The sequence below is a fragment of the Dendropsophus ebraccatus genome, chromosome 10 (genome assembly GCF_027789765.1).
Source record: "Dendropsophus ebraccatus isolate aDenEbr1 chromosome 10, aDenEbr1.pat, whole genome shotgun sequence".
NCBI classification, from domain to species: Eukaryota; Metazoa; Chordata; class Amphibia; order Anura; family Hylidae; genus Dendropsophus; species Dendropsophus ebraccatus.
Genome location: NC_091463.1, coordinates 18,632,785 through 18,650,640, shown reverse-complemented (window position 1 = coordinate 18,650,640; position 17,856 = coordinate 18,632,785). Strand labels below are relative to the sequence as shown.

At 43.6% G+C, this 17,856-nt stretch overlaps 1 protein-coding gene across 2 annotated transcripts; it reads left to right on the top strand.

Moving 5' to 3' along the window:
- The first annotated feature begins 246 nt into the window (after nt 1–246).
- EMD (emerin) lies at nt 247–15,478 on the top strand. Of its 2 annotated transcripts, none has more exons than XM_069986177.1 (7): nt 247–480; nt 1,845–1,937; nt 5,649–5,723; nt 6,393–6,443; nt 8,979–9,043; nt 9,603–9,625; nt 10,403–15,478. In XM_069986177.1, the coding sequence occupies exons 2-7, from the start codon at nt 1,856–1,858 to the stop codon at nt 10,647–10,649; spliced, it is 543 nt and encodes a 180-aa protein (XP_069842278.1). In that variant the 5' UTR covers nt 247–480; nt 1,845–1,855; the 3' UTR covers nt 10,650–15,478. The 2 variants fall into 2 exon arrangements, with proteins under 2 accessions (XP_069842278.1, XP_069842279.1); XM_069986178.1 differs by lacking the exon at nt 247–480 and adding an exon at nt 573–685.
- The last annotated feature ends 2,378 nt before the right edge of the window (nt 15,479–17,856 follow it).

The window sequence follows — 17,856 nt, the reverse complement described above, 5'->3', positions numbered from 1 at the left end:
TCTCATCTTTTCAAATCCACTCCTGGCTTTGGCTTCAAAAATCTGTCAGATAAATCTCTGTGTAAAGGTCCCCTGATGATGTCTCCTCCCAGACAAGTTATGAGGTATATCTCGCACACAAGGACAACACCACTCTAGCTCATAGATGTAAGGTGACATGTTCATGTAAAACCATAACATTGTATTAGTATTGCATGAAGCTACACCTCCCACATTGTTCAGGCATGCTGAGAGTCATAATGTGACAGCGGGTCACCGAGAGCCAAGGGACATACCTGCCCTCCAGCCACTCCCTGAGGAAAACCGCGCGGTACAGCCGTCACTGGAGTGACGCCAAGGGCGGCTTCTTCAGCATAGACCCCGCCTCCTGCCCGCCCTTACAGCCACCCCGGTACAGCCCCCCTTCCCTTCTTCCCACCCTCGGCTACTACGGGCGAAGCGGCGGAACCACGTTGTCCTGTCACACCGGACCGGACTGAGGTAAGTGCGCCCCATAACCTACCCCTCCCGCCCGCTCAGATTCCCGCGCATTCCGCGCCGCTCTCCTATTGGCTGAGCTCCACCGTGAGCCCTGCACAGAGCCCCAAGCACGAAGTGGGCGGGGCTCGGCAGCGGCGGTTGATCGCTTTCCCGCCCATTTCAATCAGTTCATTCGTAATGATCCTTCAGTCCCTGTGGTGAAGGGGTAATGGCGCCTGCGCGGGGCGGCCAGCTGAGGGTTCACTTATTCACCCCTATAGCCATAGCTACATAAGATACTAGTTTGCTCTGTTCTGGCCTATCAGGGTCACTGTTTTTAAACTACAACTACCATAATGCCATGCGGCCTTAAAGGGGCTGTGTCAATGAGCAAAGTTGATAGCTACCAAGTTGTACCATGTAGAGATGTGTAACAAAGTGTGCATTATAATGTGAGATGTGATGTGACTATAAAATGCCACATTTTTGGCATTTGGTATTTTCTTATGTTTACACTGTTCTGCTTATACAGTCTGCTATGACAATGTATTGCAGAGAACTGATCCATCTCTGAACCAGCAATGATGTGTGGCCATACCATTCAAAATGTTCCTATAATTGGAAAAAGCTTTTCACGTGTCACAAGTTTTGATTGGTCGAGATCTTGAAGGGATCCTGTCACACCCCACCCCCCCCCCCCCCCGTGTCGGGGTGAAGGCCGCTAGAGCCCCAGATACCTACCCCATCTGGCCAAGTCCCGCTTCTGGAGCCTGTCCCGGGACAAGGAAATCTCCGGCTCCAGGTGCGGGACTTGGACAGATGGGGTAGGTATAAGGGGCTTTAGCTGGGGGTCTGTCGGCCTTCACCCCGCCACGAGGGGTGACAGGTTCCCTTTAATATTCAGACCACGACCGATCAAGAGAACCAGCTAAGAGACGACCCTGCTGTTGTGTGGTGCTTTCCCTGACCTGTGTCTATGGGAGCCGGTAGAGATGAGCGAACCTCGAGCATGCTTGAGTCCATCCAAACCCGATCGTTCGGCATTTGATTAGCGGTTGTTGTCTGGAAAACATGGATACAGCCAATGACTAAATCCATGTTTTCCACGTAGCCTTAGAGCTTAATCCAACTTCAGCAGCCACCGCTAATCAAATGCCGAACGATCGGGTTCAGATGGACTCAAGCATGCTCGAGATTCGCTCATCTTTAGGAGACGGCCAACTTACATTATGCCATCTGAACAGTCAGACCCTGACCGTTCAAAACTTTTGATGTGTTTCTGTATCCATGTTTTCCAAGACTCCCGAGGGAGGCCTACAACTTCTCTAGCCGCCTGGAGTTTGCTCACCACTAGTTAACATTTACCTTTTGTTTCTTTTCCTCAGATACTTCCAACATGGAAAAAATAAAAAGCATGACGGATGAGGAGCTCATCAGCACCTTACGGAAATATGGCGTACAACCTGGACCTATTGTTGGTAAGTCAAGTTTTCTGTTCTTGTGTTGATCAATGATCTCCCATAGTAGATTATTCTTCATGACCATTTAAATAATCCCTGTCATGGGAAACAACTCCTCTCAATGTGATAGGGAAGTCCAGTATGTGTCGTCTCGCAAACTGTTGTGTCAGCCGCCTTTTGCAGCTGACACTTACAGTTAATGACTGGTCATTTAAAGAGGACCTGTCAACCCCCGTGCCGGGGTGACAGGCTCCTGACCCCCTGCTAGATCCCCCTATACTCACCTAATCGCACGCGCACACAGCAGAGTCCGACACTCATAGAGAATGAATGGGGAGTCCGATGCTCCGTCATTCTCTATGGGCATCGGACTCTCCTGTGAGCGCGCGCGCCGGGCTTCGGGAGCTGAAATCTCTGTGACCCAACCGCATCAGGAAGCGGGACCCGGCGCGATTAGGTAAGTATAGGGCGCTCTAACGGTGGGTCGGGAGCCTGTCACCCCGGCACGGGGGGTGACAGGTATCCTTTAACTATATAGTCGCTACGATCAGTAGCAATCCCGCCATCTATATGGTAATAAACAGCGTCATTAGTTGTTCAGGGGGGCTGATCAACAATGCAATTGGTAGAGTGTGGAGAGAGGTGGATTAGTCAAGCAGCAGAGATAAATGGGTTAACCAGTGTCTTGTCTCCAGCTTGGATGGAGTTTTACTGCTCAGTTCCATTAAAGTGAATGGAGCTTAATTGCAAATCACACCTGAACTGGAGACAAGAATCGTGTCGTGTCTCTGAAACAAAAGTGGGTATGTTTTTGTAGCACTGGATAACCCCTTTAAGTATAGACTGGAGGGGAGCGAGGGTGTTAGATGGAAGGCCAGAGAGGAGGATGTTGCAGTAGTCCAAGCTGTGAATAACGAGAGCATAAACAAGCAGTTTTATTGAGTCAGGGTTAAGAAAAGAGCGGATTCAAGAAATGTTTTTGAAGTGAAGGTGCCAGGAGGTGGTCAGGGTCTTAATTTGCAGTTTAAAAGATCTTTTTTTCCCTGGAATATGGTGGGTTCATACTGAGGAATTCTCGTGGATAATGTCCACGGAATTCCGCTGTCTGTCCGTGCGCACGGTCGCGCGCCTTTCCGCCATCTCCATAGACACCATTCTATGGACCGGCGTATTCCGCTATCCGTCGAAATTTCTTTCGGTGGATAGCGGAATACTCCAGCCCATAGAATGGTGTCTATGGAGTCGGCGGAAAGGTGCGCGCAGACAGCTAATGGAATTCCGTGGATATTATCCGCGAGAATTCCTCAGTATGAACCCACCCTAAGGCTATGTTCACACTACGTATATGTATGAAAATATGCGGCCGGACATATACGTGTTAAACTCCGGCCAGGAATTTACGCAAGTTGCGGCCGGCTACGTACGGACCGCGAACTTACGCCCGTAGTCTACTTACGCTTCCCGAGCGCCCTACGTAGCGATCTGACAGCGGTCTTTTACTTGGAAATCGTCGGCTAGCGCCGGACACCCCACAGAACCTTTTGGATCGGCAAAGAAAAGTGGAAAAATGAAGAAATCGCCACTACGTACGGGACCGCATGTTACGCTACGGGCGTAAGTTACGGGATTTTCGTCCTCAAACAATGGTCTGGTTCATTTTTTACAGCGCCGCGTACGATCCGGGCGTAAGTTCGTACGTAGTGTGAACTGTGCAGCCGTACATCGTATACTTTCCATTGTACGCAAACTACGTAAATCTCCGGCCCCTTATTCACGGAACGCGCTACGTCCGGAGACTTACGTAGTGTGAACATAGCCCCAGGCTGGGTTCACACTACTTATATTTCAGTCAGTATTGTGGTCCTCATATTGCAACCAAAACTAGGGGTGGATTAAAAACACAGAAAGGCTCTGTTCACACAATGTTGAAATGGATGGCCGCCATATAACAGTAAATAACAGCCATTATTTCAATATAACAGCCGTTTTAAAACAACAGCAAATATTTGCCATTAAATGGCGGCCATCCACTCAATTTCAACATTGTGTGAACAGATCCTTTCTGTGTTTTTAATCCACTCCTGGTTTTGGTTGCAATATGAGGACCACAATACTGACTGAAATATACGTAGTGTGAACCCAGCCTAATAGAGTAAATGCAGATATGTAAACAGGAGACATGGGTGTTCACTACATTAGAGAGGACCACTGCACTATAATTTACATCAATACCCTGTGGGAATTTCTGACACCAGAAAGCGTCTGCCACCACAGCAGTGCAGAGGAAGGAAGCACTTGCTTTTAGGATTCATGCTCCATCGACCTCCTCTTCAGAACTTTCCTTTTTGTCAAATGCCAGAGAACTGTTCTATTAGCGACACCTGCTAAATGCTGGAACGCCACCTCCACTTCATATCTGCAAGATAAGTCAAGCAAATATGAATCGTGTGTTATAAAGGTAACTCCTTAGGAAGAAGGCCGGTGTGTAATTTTGATGCCAGAGTTCTGAACCTGTTTAAATCTTCCAGCTACTGTGCCACGCAGCTGTGTCAGTACAGTAGCTGGAAGTTTTAAATAGGTTCAGAACTCCGGCATCAAAATGATACATAGATGCCTGGAGTTCCCAGTACAAGCCCCTGGTGCCTGTGCATGTAGGTGTCTGTACTCAGACACATAGCGTGCTCCATAGAGGACACGTTTGTATCTTTCAAACATCGTTGTATGTGAAAGATCATTGGTAGAGGAATTTAAACGGTCAGAGGTAGCCAAGGGTGTTTTGTGCTTATCGCTTGGCCACCATTGTTTTGTAAGATCGATAGAACTAGGATGTTCATCAGTATAGCACCTACGGCTGAGGTGCTTCTAGTCTGTACGTGACCTCTACCAAGGATATACTCTATCCCCTATAACTCTTGCAAAAAAGAGAGGTATGAGCCACCCATTTCTATTTTAACCTCACTACTGCACATTGTTTGTACATTCCCGTTTTTATCGCAAATTATTAAAAGTTAAGTTTTAAGCCTCCGGGCTAAACACAGGCACCAGGGGCTTGTGTCCCACAGCAGAAACTAATTAAACGTACCTCCTGGATTTGGCTGGGATCTCTCCTCCGTGACTGGAGTTCCCAATACGGCTCCACAGCTTCACCATCCAAAGAGGTCTGTAATTTACGGGACGTGGGAATGCAACTGAACAGTTTTTTTTATTTCAACTTTGTCCAGTCAGTGTTCTGGTGTATGCCATACATACAATTATTTTACGGACGCGTGCGGAGGAAGTGACTTATACAGGCATGATAAGGCTTTAAATACTACCAGAAATGACATTGCTAAATTCTATTTCTGGTGTGTCACTATGGAAGGTTACAATATTTAGATGACTAAGTGCATAGTCAAAGCAAGAGCCACACAACCACTGATGCAAGTTTGCTTTTTATTGAAATGCATTGTGATCCACCAACTGGGACAATGCATCTGTGAAGACGGTTGTCTTTGGCTACAGTCACCTGTGATGTAGTGACATCAATAGATATATGGAAAAATGATGTTTTCTGCAAGCAGCCAGACTTTCCTATAAGTGGGAGAAATTACTTTGCTAAATTCTACTTCTGGTTCATCACTATGGGAAAGTATGAGTCTGTCAGCTTTTATTGCATATTGTTTTGGATGGCATGGCTCTGCTGATGTTGCTACAGGTAACACATTTTTCTCCCTTCACTCTCTTCCCTAGGGACCACCCGTACATTGTATGAAAAGAAGCTCTATCAGTATCAACGTGAAAAAACTAAACTTCCAACTTCCACGAGTAAGTGATTACCCTTGTAATGGTGCAGTGTTCTACGATAAAAGTTGGCAAACTTTGTAGCAGATAGGAAATGTCATCATCTGTAAGTTAAAGGCTACAGTACTACAAAAAAAAGTTTTTTTTTTATGCTGTACATTTACAAAATAGAAGGGTATAATTGTCAGATTTTGGGGGTCCAACTTGGGCGTCGACTCAACTCGCTCACAGTTGTACTCAACTGTTTCCAGCAGCTGCATAGACATTGAATGGGGTGGTGGAACACATGTGTGAGTCGAGTTGGGGCCTCGTTCGTGAGATTTCAGGGGGAGCCCAGCTGTCACTGATTCCCTTATCTTGTGGATGGGCATAAATTTGTTTACTTCCTTCAAGGGTTTTCCAATTTATTATTAATTGTCCTTTATCCACAGAATAGGGAACAAGTATAAGATATGAGACGGCAAACAGGATTGGGGGGGTCTGACCTTTTGGGCCTGATCACTTTGTTTAGAATAGAGCCGCAAGTTGTATCCCCAGTTAAAGGGGTTTGAGGTGACACAGTCCCTTTAAACAATGGTCCAAATGTAATGCAAATGAGTCAATTTTTATGAGCCAACACACTGTGAGCATAGCCTGGAAGTCTGTCATCTCACGATATTTGGAATAAATGTTTGATTTTACTTTTATTTGTAGGTTCTAACGAGAGTAGGCAGTACAGTAGAAGAGACTACGATGATGACGATGGTAAGACAATTCCTTCTGGTTTTTCTTGTGCTGTAATTGAAATGGCATTGCATTCACTTTGCTGTCTAAATTACTTTGAGTGATTGTCTGTAAAGAATGATGGTGACTTCAGGTAAATGTAAGGTATGAGTTGTGCAATACTCTTCTTGTGCTGCACTTATTGCAGCGTGAACACTGAACGCATCTTTTCCAGAGGGCATCGGAGGCGGTAACTATTTGTTTACACTGCCTGTAAGGTGCTGGTATTTCCTGAGGATTATGGCCAGGATCCAGCGCTGTGTGTTTTGGTGCCCATGTGACATAGTCCTTAGGCGCTTCATTGAATAATTTCATGCATTAAATTACAAAGTGCTTAATGTCAGCAGCATATAGAAGAGCTTAAAATTATTTACATGCTTTTATGTAAAGGATTTTGGAGGCTCTCCGAGCTGTTTTTTTTTTTTTTTTTTTTTTAAGGGTACAAACCCACACACCGTATATACAGCGTATTTACTACTGCGATACGCAGCAAATACGCAACAAATACGCAGCAGATTAGATCTAAATAACTGAACACAGCATCAAATCTTCACCATCACATCTGCTGCGTATTTGCTGCGTATACGGTGTGTGGGTTTATACCCTGAGGGTACAAACCCACACACCGTATACGCAGCAGATACGCAACAAATACGCAGCAGATTTGATGGTTTAGATTTGATGCTGTGTTCAGTTATTTAGATCTAATCTGCTGCGTATTATTTGCGTATTTGCTGCGTATCGCAGCAGTAAATACGCTGCATATACGGTGTGTGGGTTTATACCCTAAGGGTACAAACACACACGGCATATACGCTGCGTATTTACTGCTGCGATACGCAGCAGATTAGATCTAAATAACTGAACACAGCATCAAATCTGCTGCGTATCTGCTGCGTATAAGCTGTGTGTGTTTGTACCTTTAAGGTCAGTCCCTGTTAACCTCTTCAGGGCCGAGCTCATTTTAGTTTTTGCGCTTTTGTTTTTTCCTCCTCGTGTTTAAAAGGCCATAGCGCTTGCATTCTTTCACCTACAGACCCACATGAGCCCTTATTTTTTGCGACACTAATTGTACTTTGCCATGGCAGGCTTAATTTTTGCATAAAGTACACTGCAAAAGTAGAAAAAAATTAAATGTGTGGTGGAATTGAAAAAAAAAATAAACCGCATTTTTTTTTAATTTGGGGAGGTTTTGTGTTTACGCCGTTTGCCCTACGGTAAAACTGACTTTTTATGCATGTTCCTCAAGTTGTTATGAATGCAATGATATGTAACTTGTGTAACTTTTATTTTATTTGATAGCTTTTAAAAAATTTAAACCTTTTTTAAAAAAAATAAATGTTCCCTAAAATCGCCATGATGTGTTCTTTCTATCGGTACCTTGATTGCGCATATGCGACTTTTTGATTGCTTTTTATTACAATTTTTCTGGATTTGATGCGACTAAAAATGCGCAATTTTGCACTTTGGAATTTTTTGCGCTTACGCCATTTACCGTGAGAGATCAGGAATGAAAGAAATTATTAGTTCGGGCGATTACGAACGCTGCGATACCGAACATGTTTATTTATTTATTCTTATTTATAAAATGGGAAAAGGGGGGTGATTCAAACTTTTATTAGGGGACGGAATTATTAATGTAACCTTTTTTTTTTTTTTTTTTTTTTTTTTTTTTTACACACACATACTAGTATCACTGCTTTGATCTCTCATTGAGATCTATGCAGTATAGGCATTCTATTGCTCTCGGCTGCAGCCGAAAACAATAGAATGCCGAGCCGGGATCAGCGGCATTATGGCACAGACCCCAGCCGGGTGAGGATGTGGGGATCGCTCCTCTGCTGCATTTTTGTATAGATCACTTCTCCTTCTCCTTATCACCGCAGACAAAACACAAAGGGGGAGATTTATCAAAGGGTGTAAAATTTAGACTGGTGCAAACTAGCCACAGCAACCAATCACAGCTCCGCTTCCAGCTCTGGTGAAAGGAAAGAGGAGCTGTGATTGGTTGCCGGGGGAAGTTTGCACCAGTCTAAATTTTACACCCATTGATAAATCTCCCCCACAGTCTCAGCTTAGCCTTAGCCCCAGTGGTGAGGATGAGAACTGCAAGATTTTAGGATTATTTTATAATTTAGATAGAAAAATTGAAAATTGGAAAAAATTTCACCAAAAATTCTTGAAAAATATGTCATTTTCATTTTCTTATGACACATTCCCTTTAAACAGAAAGGGTGCTGAGCTGCAATATTCCATTGTGGCCACTATACAGTATATGGTTGTTAACAGCTGTTATGTGGAGTACCTGTTGTCAGCATGCCAGTGGTCTGAAATTGATGACCTACCTAAGGATAGATGTTGATTAAAAAAAAGTCCTGGAAAACCCATTTATTACATTCCTTATAATCTTGCAAAACATGTCCCTGGTCACATTCTCATTATACTTTGTGCTGTATTGTCTAAAAATATGCGCATTATTTTCACTCACGTGTCCCTTTCTTTTATATCTAAATAAAGGTGACAGTCACACATATGAAGAAGAGTACACCAAGACCTATCACTATCCACAAGCTTATCAGAGGGTAAGTCCAGAAAGTTCATTATGAAAACCATTCACTGTATAAATCTACACAATGAATTATTTTGTATGTGTATTAATGTTTGATTACGTAGTCTGACCAACTTATCAAAATCCATCAACAGCCTAGGGAGGATTTATTTTTCAGGGGGAAAAAGTAGGTTAATACTTCTTGACATTATTCTTCTCAATATAAAAAGTATATAATGACCATTTAGGACAGGCATGGGGAACCTTCAGCCCTCCAGCTGTTGCAAAACTACAACTCCCATCATGCCTGGACAGCCTTCGGCTGTCCGGGCATGATGGGAATTGTAGTTTTGCAACAGCTGGAGGGCCGAAGGCTCCCCATCCCTGATTTAGGACAATCACTTTCCATACACCTTGTCTCCCCACTTGGGCTTCCTCTTTATCAACTTTAAAAATAAACAGGACTCCATTACCCTTGTAACAATACGATAGTGATGTATAATGTATAGATAACATATACAATATATGAATGGTTTGGTGCTTGTATCAGAAGTTCAAGTTTCAAATAAATACTGTCACAACTTGTTTTACAGCCAAAAGAAGATTTGCAGAACAGGTAAGTCTTTCTTACCAAAAAAAAAACAAAACTTTCAAGTTGATTAAAATAATAAATAACATGTTTAATTTTATTATTAAAGGGGTAGTCTGGTCCTAGAATTAAAGTTAGTTTATTGCCGGGCAGGAGGGAAATATTAAAAGGGGAAAAAAAAAACATACTTATCCAGCCACGCTATTCCAGCGGTTGGGCCCCATGTAATCTTTTATACCCTTATCCTGTGCATACTGTGGATAGGGCAGAACTACCTCAGATGGGAATATCCCTTCAAATTTGTAGGTCAGTAGGGTTAGCATACCTTTCTTTATTGTATGCCGCATAATGAATATAGTATGCAAGTAGCCCTCCTTCAGAAGAAATCTTACTATCTAGTGCCACCTATTGGAAGTAACATCCCTGCTAGTCAATGATAAGCCCTTTAAAGAGCTGCGAAACATGACTGGGAACAATAGCCAAGCCAGAAATGCTGGCATACAGTAGAGCAGCCCATCTGTAGACAGCTGTTTCAGGGTTCTTGCCCCAAGCAGGGGGCTGGCAGATTGGCCATTGTTGTGAGAGTAATGTTTCTGCATACGCAGAGCGCCACAGGCCATGCAAAATTCAAGAAAATTCACTTATTCTCCTCGTTCACGCCCTCCTCACTGGCTAATGTTACCCTCTTTGGTCTAATAAATTGAGTGTGATTTCCCCAGGCGCCTAGTCAAGTAGATCCTTTTTAGAAAGTAACTCACACAGGAATGGATGTTAATGTTATTCACCTTTTTCACTCTGTTACAGAAGCTACAGCACTAGGGATAACGCGTACCAGAACATATCCCAGACACATTACCAGTCAAGCTATTCTCAGGGAGTGGAACCACGGAAACCCATTCGTATAAAGCAGAAGGAAGAGGCGCCGGTGAAGCGCTTCATCCCGCTGTGGTTGCAGCTTTTCCTGCTCCTCTTAATTACTGGTTTCCTGGTGTACATGTACTTACTCCAGACAGATAACGACCCTTTCAGTTCTATAAAGTCCCTCCTGTAACATTGTATGTATGCCATCTTATTACTTTGCTAGTTACCTGATAATCTTATACAGGCTTAAGTATTTATCACTTACTTAATTTGCTTTACTCTTTTTTTATATAACCTATATGCTGCAAATAATACCACTTCTGGTGCCCTGTCTTATGGTTCAATAAATCCTGTGTCTCTCAAGTTTAAAGAGTACCGTCAGGTCCCTGGGAAATCACAAACCGGAGCTGGCAGGTCAGGAGGACGGTACTCTGCCGCTGTTCTCTTTGAGCACTCTGTGGAGAAAATAAACATAGTGCTTTTCTATTCACAGCGTGCTTGCACAGTCATATTGCCCTCCACTGCCACTCAGGTCAGATTGACAGCCCGACTACATATGATGTCAGTCGCCAATACGTGAGCATTACGGGGTGCAGTTTTATGACTGCTAACCACTTGCTGTGACTGGAAATATCAGTATAGGCTGTGGTGAATAAAGTTAATTTTCTCTGATCTTCAGGATCGCAGTGCGCTCAGGAGGACAACATCACAGTACTGTCCCACTGACCTGCCAGGTCCTGGGGATCTGACAGCTTCTCCTTAACTTGACATTGTAAGTCGGTTTGATGGGAGTCAATAACTTAGGAACAGGCCATGTCACTTACCCCATGGTCACCAGAATGTACTATATATAGGCTAGGAGAACCTACAGCCTTTTCCTCCTGCACTCATTGAAATCTCGATCATTGGCGGGGGAAGTGGTCGGGTGTAGGTATATCTGAACGTAAAGGCAGACAGCAGAAAACAGCATGCCTTTCCTTATGTTATTCTGCCCACAACGTTGTTGCACATTGTTTGTCAGGCTTAGAAAACATGGCCGCTGTCTTCCAGAAACAGCACCTAGTTTGGGTGTGGGTTTTGCAGTTTAGTTCCATTGAAGTGAAGTGAGCAGAATTGTAATACCACACACTACCTGAATACAGGGGTGGTGCTGTTTTTGCAAGAAAGTAGCTTTGTTTTTTCTAATCTTTGCTATACCTGTATTGGGAATCCCTGTTTACTGTCAGTTTGATAAATGTAAAACTACAACCAAACTCTGATGCAATCTATTATAACCATGTTATATGTTAGTGTTATCTAGGTAGTGGTGTGTACCTGTAAGGACGGGGGATTCTAATGAATCCAATGACTCTTTACTGACAATTATTTTTATTTTAAAGTTTCCAAAACTAAACTGACTGAAAACAAAAATTTCAGTCTCTGTACTTAGGGTAGTTTATTGATTCACTTGCTAAAAAAAAAATTATACAGACCAAAGATATAACGCTATTTATAATACTTAGTCATGTGTTTAGTCCTGACAGTCCCTAATAAAGCCATAGACTTAAAGGGGTCATCTGATACAGATCAACAATCATCCTGTTTTTCTAATAACATCTGTCTATACATTTCTCTTGCAGCGGCCCCTGCAGGCAGAATGCAGCATTACCTGGAAGACGTTCAGAGAACGCTCTTGAGGGCTGCCTCAAGCAGGGAATGGCCTTGCTGCTGTCCGTAAACCTTGCCAGGTGGTGTATTTTTGAGACAGTTTCTCTAAGTGATCTGTCCATAGGGGGACATTTATCCAGGTCTGCTCCTAGCACAGACCGGTGCGGGGTCGCAAATTTTCGGGTAAAACTAACATGTTGTACAAAAATTTTGTTACTTCTCGCTAGTCTGTGCACTGCTCGCCAAGTGGGCAGGAAATGGGGGTGTGGCGATAGGAGGGAGGCGTGGCCTCCACAGGCAAAAGATTCATTACCCTTTTTATGCTGTGGTTACATTTTATGCCAGCTTGGAGCTGGTGGACATTTCTAATGCTACCACACAGAGGTGATTTTAAAGATTTTTTTTTTTTTTTTTTTGCATTCATATGTAAAAACAAAAAAGAGCAAATAGAAGAGCAAATAATTATGTTTAAGTTTTTAAAACACATGTATAATTTAAAGGGCATGTCATGGCAGGCAGGAGTATGCATATACAATACAATTCATTTCACTAAGGTATCTAAGCCAATCTCGGGTCTAGTATTTGGGCTCTTCTTTCAGTTTGCTTCTATATACAGTACCTAAATTACACCCTCATTATGTGTTAACCCATTCTAGACTGTGGGCCAGTGCATAGGTCCATAGATGCCACAGTCTTTCTATTTGCCCAGAACCCAAACCACAAAGAGAAATAGATTCTACCATCATACGAACCGTATTGCAGTTCGGCCTCTAGAGGCTTTTTCCTCCATTACAAGTGCATGGTCCCTGACACTGCGCAGGCAGTCTGCGCCTACAGATACAAATAGGGAAGTATGCAGGTGGCTGGAGTATGTTACAGAGGCATAGTGACCTGTCCAAATGCTTTCTTTCTCACTAATTAAAAAACAAAACTATACCTTTTACATCTAATGTTTCTATTTTTACTATTAGGTTTTAATTATTTTTGCATGTCAAGTTAAAACCTTAATGGTGAAGGAGATTGGATACCACTGACTGTCGTCCGGGCTGATTCTTGGGTTAATACATTGTAAATCTCCATAATCACTATATAGCATTTTGAGTTGCGTGCTGTGGATTTAATATTGTGTTCCAGCCTTCCAGATTCTCTGAAAAAGGTAAAACTACAAGGCCCAGTATACCATGCCAGCTGGGAAGCCAAAGGCTGGCATGTCAGTCTGGTGCCCATTGGATAAAACCTTCTACATACTCTGCACTAGTGCTTATCCACATGTATATTCTGCAGTTGGTGCTGGCCAGACTTGGCTACTACTCCTCTGAGTATTAAATAAAAAAAACATGATGACCAAAGTGGTGACCCGACTGGTTGCCATAGGAAAGGTCCCCACTATAAAGCGCAGTATAATGCTCCGTGCCCTTGTTTGCCGCCTTTGCACATTAGAAGCTTATCGTAATTTGGACATCAAGAAACAATTTAGTTAAACTAAATAACAGAGTTGTTCGATATGTTGAATACATCTATAGAACATGTCAAAGACTTCTGATAAAGTACCATTTAAAGGGATTATAAAAACATAGAAGCTTTCTTCCAAAAACAGCGCCACCCCTGTTCTCAGGTTGCGTACGGTATAACAGTTCAGTTCCATTTACTTGGGATTATTTAGGCTAGAAAAAAGACGTCTTTGGGGCGATCTGATTACAATGTACAAATATATAAATGGACAGTACAGAGATCTTTGTAGTGGTCTTTTTACTCCTTGGTCTGTAACCATGACAAGGGGGCATCCTCTACGTCTATAGGGAAAGAAGATTTCACTATCAGCACAGACATGGATTCTTTACTGTACAAGCAGTGAGACTGTGCCACATGATGTTGTCATGGACGATTTAATAAATAAGTTCAGGGGAGGCCTGGATGCTTTTCTTAATATAATATGACAAGTTATGGGCATTAGATTTCCGGTGATACGCTGATAACAGGGATTATTCTGGTTGCCATTGGGGTCGGGAAGGAGTTTTTTCCCTGTGATGTGGCAATTGTCGTCTGCCTCATGGGGGTTTTCGCCTTTCCCTGGATCAACACAGTATGATTCCTCCAGGTTGAACCTGATGGACTCTTGTCTTCTTTCAACCTTATTAACTATGTTACTATGTTACTTCAATGGAACTGTGTTGCAAAACCACAACCAAACTGAGGGCAAGAGTGGCACTGTTTCTATAAGAATCCACTGTTCAGGACTAGAGATGAGCACATTTACAGTAGGAACATTCTGCTCATCAGTCTGCGGGGCTTTGAAGTGTGCTCCACTCCGTGCCGCTCCTCTTCAGGTGCTGGGAAAAGATGGATCTTGTGCACCCTGGGAGGAGCGGTGCGGAGCACACTTCAAAGCCCCGCAGCCCGATGAGTAGAATACAGATAGGAACAAAGCACTTCGCTTCATTCCTACTGTAAATTCGCTCATTCATATTTTAGGACCCTCAGGATGGTTACATAGAGTGCCTGTATCTCTGGAGGACCCAATTGTTTTCAGGGGCAACAAGGTAATAGAAGAATTTAATTGCTGTATTTGAAATTGCAAAACCTGATTGTGTGTATTCTCACTTAAATCCCTCCAGACGCAGAAGAGGTTGCCACTATCTGATTAGCTTTAGGCCATGTTCACATGGCATATGAAACCAGGTCCGGCCGGGTCATGGAACGGCTGGTCTCTGCAAAGATCATCCCGGCTGGTACTGCAGCACAGGCCGGATGATCTTTCAGGCTGCAGTGTTCTGTTGCAGGCGCATCAGCGTGTGCCTGCATCAGAACTCCCTACAGCACACAATGAAGCAAGCGGCCGGAGCCGCTTGCTTCAATGTGTGAACTGACAGAGCTTTCTGCGGCCGCTATTCACTGAATTGCGGCCGCAGAAAACTGACATGTCAGTTGTTTGCGGCGCCGCTTGGGATCCCGGCTGGAGCGTATACTATGTGTATATGCTCCGGCCGGGATCCCATAGAAGAACCTGCGGCACGCCTAGGCGTACAAAGTACGGCCGTTGTTGCCGATGGTAACAACGGCCGTACGTTTACGTAGTGTGAACATAGCCTTACATTGTATATACACATACTAGTACTTCTTTACTGTATGTTCACCTTCTGACCTGTTCTATATCTGCACAATCCTATGATACAAGCTTTGGTAATAATTGTATAAATGTGAAGCAGCGCTATTGTTATTGTTAGGGTTGGTATTATAGTAGCACATTTACTTTCCTCTGCTTATTGTGGGGTTTGGGGTGTTTTTTTAACATGTAAAGTTTGCTTTTTAAGAATGTTTCTAGCATTCTGGTTATTAACATTGTACTTAATAAATTTTATAAGATCTTTGCAACTGACTGTGATGTTTTGTTTACTACGTTTGGCCCATTTACTTTAATGGGGTATTTCCATCTCCGCTAAGGCTGGGTTCACACTGTGCTTTTGCAATCCGTTTTTTTGCAAAAAAAACGGATGAAAAAAAAAAAAACAGATGCATTTTTGTGCATCAAAATGGATCCGTTTTTTTTTTTTGACGGACACAGAAACGTAGCTGACACTATTTTTGTGTCCGTTGAAAAAAAAACGGATCCGTTTTGATCCGTTTTCTTTTACAATGAAAGTCAATGGAAAAACGGAAGCACACAAATGCATCCGTTTTTTTCATCAGTTTTTTTTTTTCCAAAAAACGGATTGCAAAAACGCAGTGTGAACCTAGCCTAATATAGTTATATTTCTATATATTTGTATACTATAGCTGTATATATATATACCAGCCAGACCACTACTTTGAAAGTAGAGTGGTGGTTGGTAACCTAGACAACAAGCTGTCGACAAGAGGGGGGAAAGAGGCAAGTTTTTTGAATGAATGTAGTTACAAGTATAACTATATCAGTTGGGATGGAAACTGAATGCAGTTACTAGTAACTATGTTCAAACTGTTTATAAACATATACAGTAAACATTTGCTCCATGGCGGTGGATGTGTAGACCACTGTATACGTTGAGACACCTTCCTGCTGATATGCTAACATAGACGTAGCCTTTTCCTAATGGTGTATTGGTTTCAATGACTATAGGACTGGTAGAACAGCTGAGTGCTGGTTGGCTACCTATCTCACTAGTACAAAAAGACTCCATAAAGGACCGTAGGAGAAAACATTGTGGCGGCCTAAAAGTGGTCGGACAGGTTTTTCCTCATGTCGGAGATTTTCGTAGGAAATACAGCGACCGTTCCCTAAAGACAACGTAACCAGAAAGCAGAGAAGTGTCAGGTCATGTGACAGATGAATCTTCTGAAAATTTTTACCAGCAACATGGGAATTTAATGGAAATATTCTGAAAATTGGAGAAAACCATGAACAGGGGAGTAATGTCATACAAATAGTATGGATGGTGCATAGACTCAAGAGGATAAAACAAGACCAAGTCAGTGCACGGAACCTGCCAAACCACAAACATCTGATACCGCTAGTAACATTCAGGCATCCAACTGTGCAAGGTGACAGTAATCCTGAGAGAGGAAACTCCTAACTGCATAGAGTGCCAGACAATAAAGGTGGAAACATGTGAGAGGAGCATCAAGGGCAGGAAAGTCAGCAAATGCCTACAGGGCTTAATGGGAGTGTGTCATCCGAAAATTATCTGTTTAAATCATGTTATTATGTTAAACTGAGTGATGAAATCTCGCCACCATGTAGAGTGACACAGTGATTTCTGTCATGAATCACAAAGTATCCTTAGCCTAAAACTAAGCTGAGACGTCCTGTTCTGTCTGTGATGATAAAGAGGGTCTGTAAGACAATAGCAGCTCCGCCTCCTCCTCCCCTGTAAAATGACCTTTGCACAGGCCACACACATACAAAGAATAGGGTCTAGAGTTCATTGTAACTATGCCCCTAGAACTGCTATAAAACAGCAGGAGGCTGTGTGTCCTCCACATCACACAAGCGGGTGGGCAGTGTGTCCTCCCAGAATCATCACACCAGCAAGGGGCAGTGTGTCCTCCCAGAATCATCATACCAGCAGGAGACAGTGTGTCCTCCCCCATCATCACACCAGCAGGGGCCAGTGTGTTCACCCACACATCATCCCACCAGCAGACGGCAATGTGTCCTCCCCACATCATCACACCAGCAGGAGGCACTGTATCCTCCCCACATCACATCAGCAGGGGGTAGTGTGTCTTCCCAGAATCATCACACCAGCAGGGGACAGTGTGTCCTCCCCCATCATCATACCAGCAGGAGACAGTGTGTCCTCCCCCATCATCATACCAGCAGGAGACAGTGTGTCCTCCCCCATCATCACACCAGCAGGGGCCAGTGTGTTTACCCACACATCATCCCACCAGCAGACAGCAATGTGTCCTCCCCACATCACATCAGCAGGGGGCAGTGTGTCCTTCCAGCATCATCATACCAGCAGGGGACAGTGTGTCCTCCTAGCATCATCACACCAGCAGGAGACAGTGTGTCCTCCCCCATTATTAAACCAGCAGACAGCAATGTGTCCTCCCCACATCATCACACCAGCAGGAGGCACTGTATCCTCCCCACATCACATCAGCAGGGGGCAGTGTGTCCTTCCAGCATCATCATACCAGCAGGGGACAGTGTGTCCTCCTAGCATCATCACACCAGCAGGAGACAGTGTGTCCTCCCCCATTATTAAACCAGCAGACAGCAATGTGTCCTCCCCACATCATCACACCAGCAGGGGGCAGCGTATCCT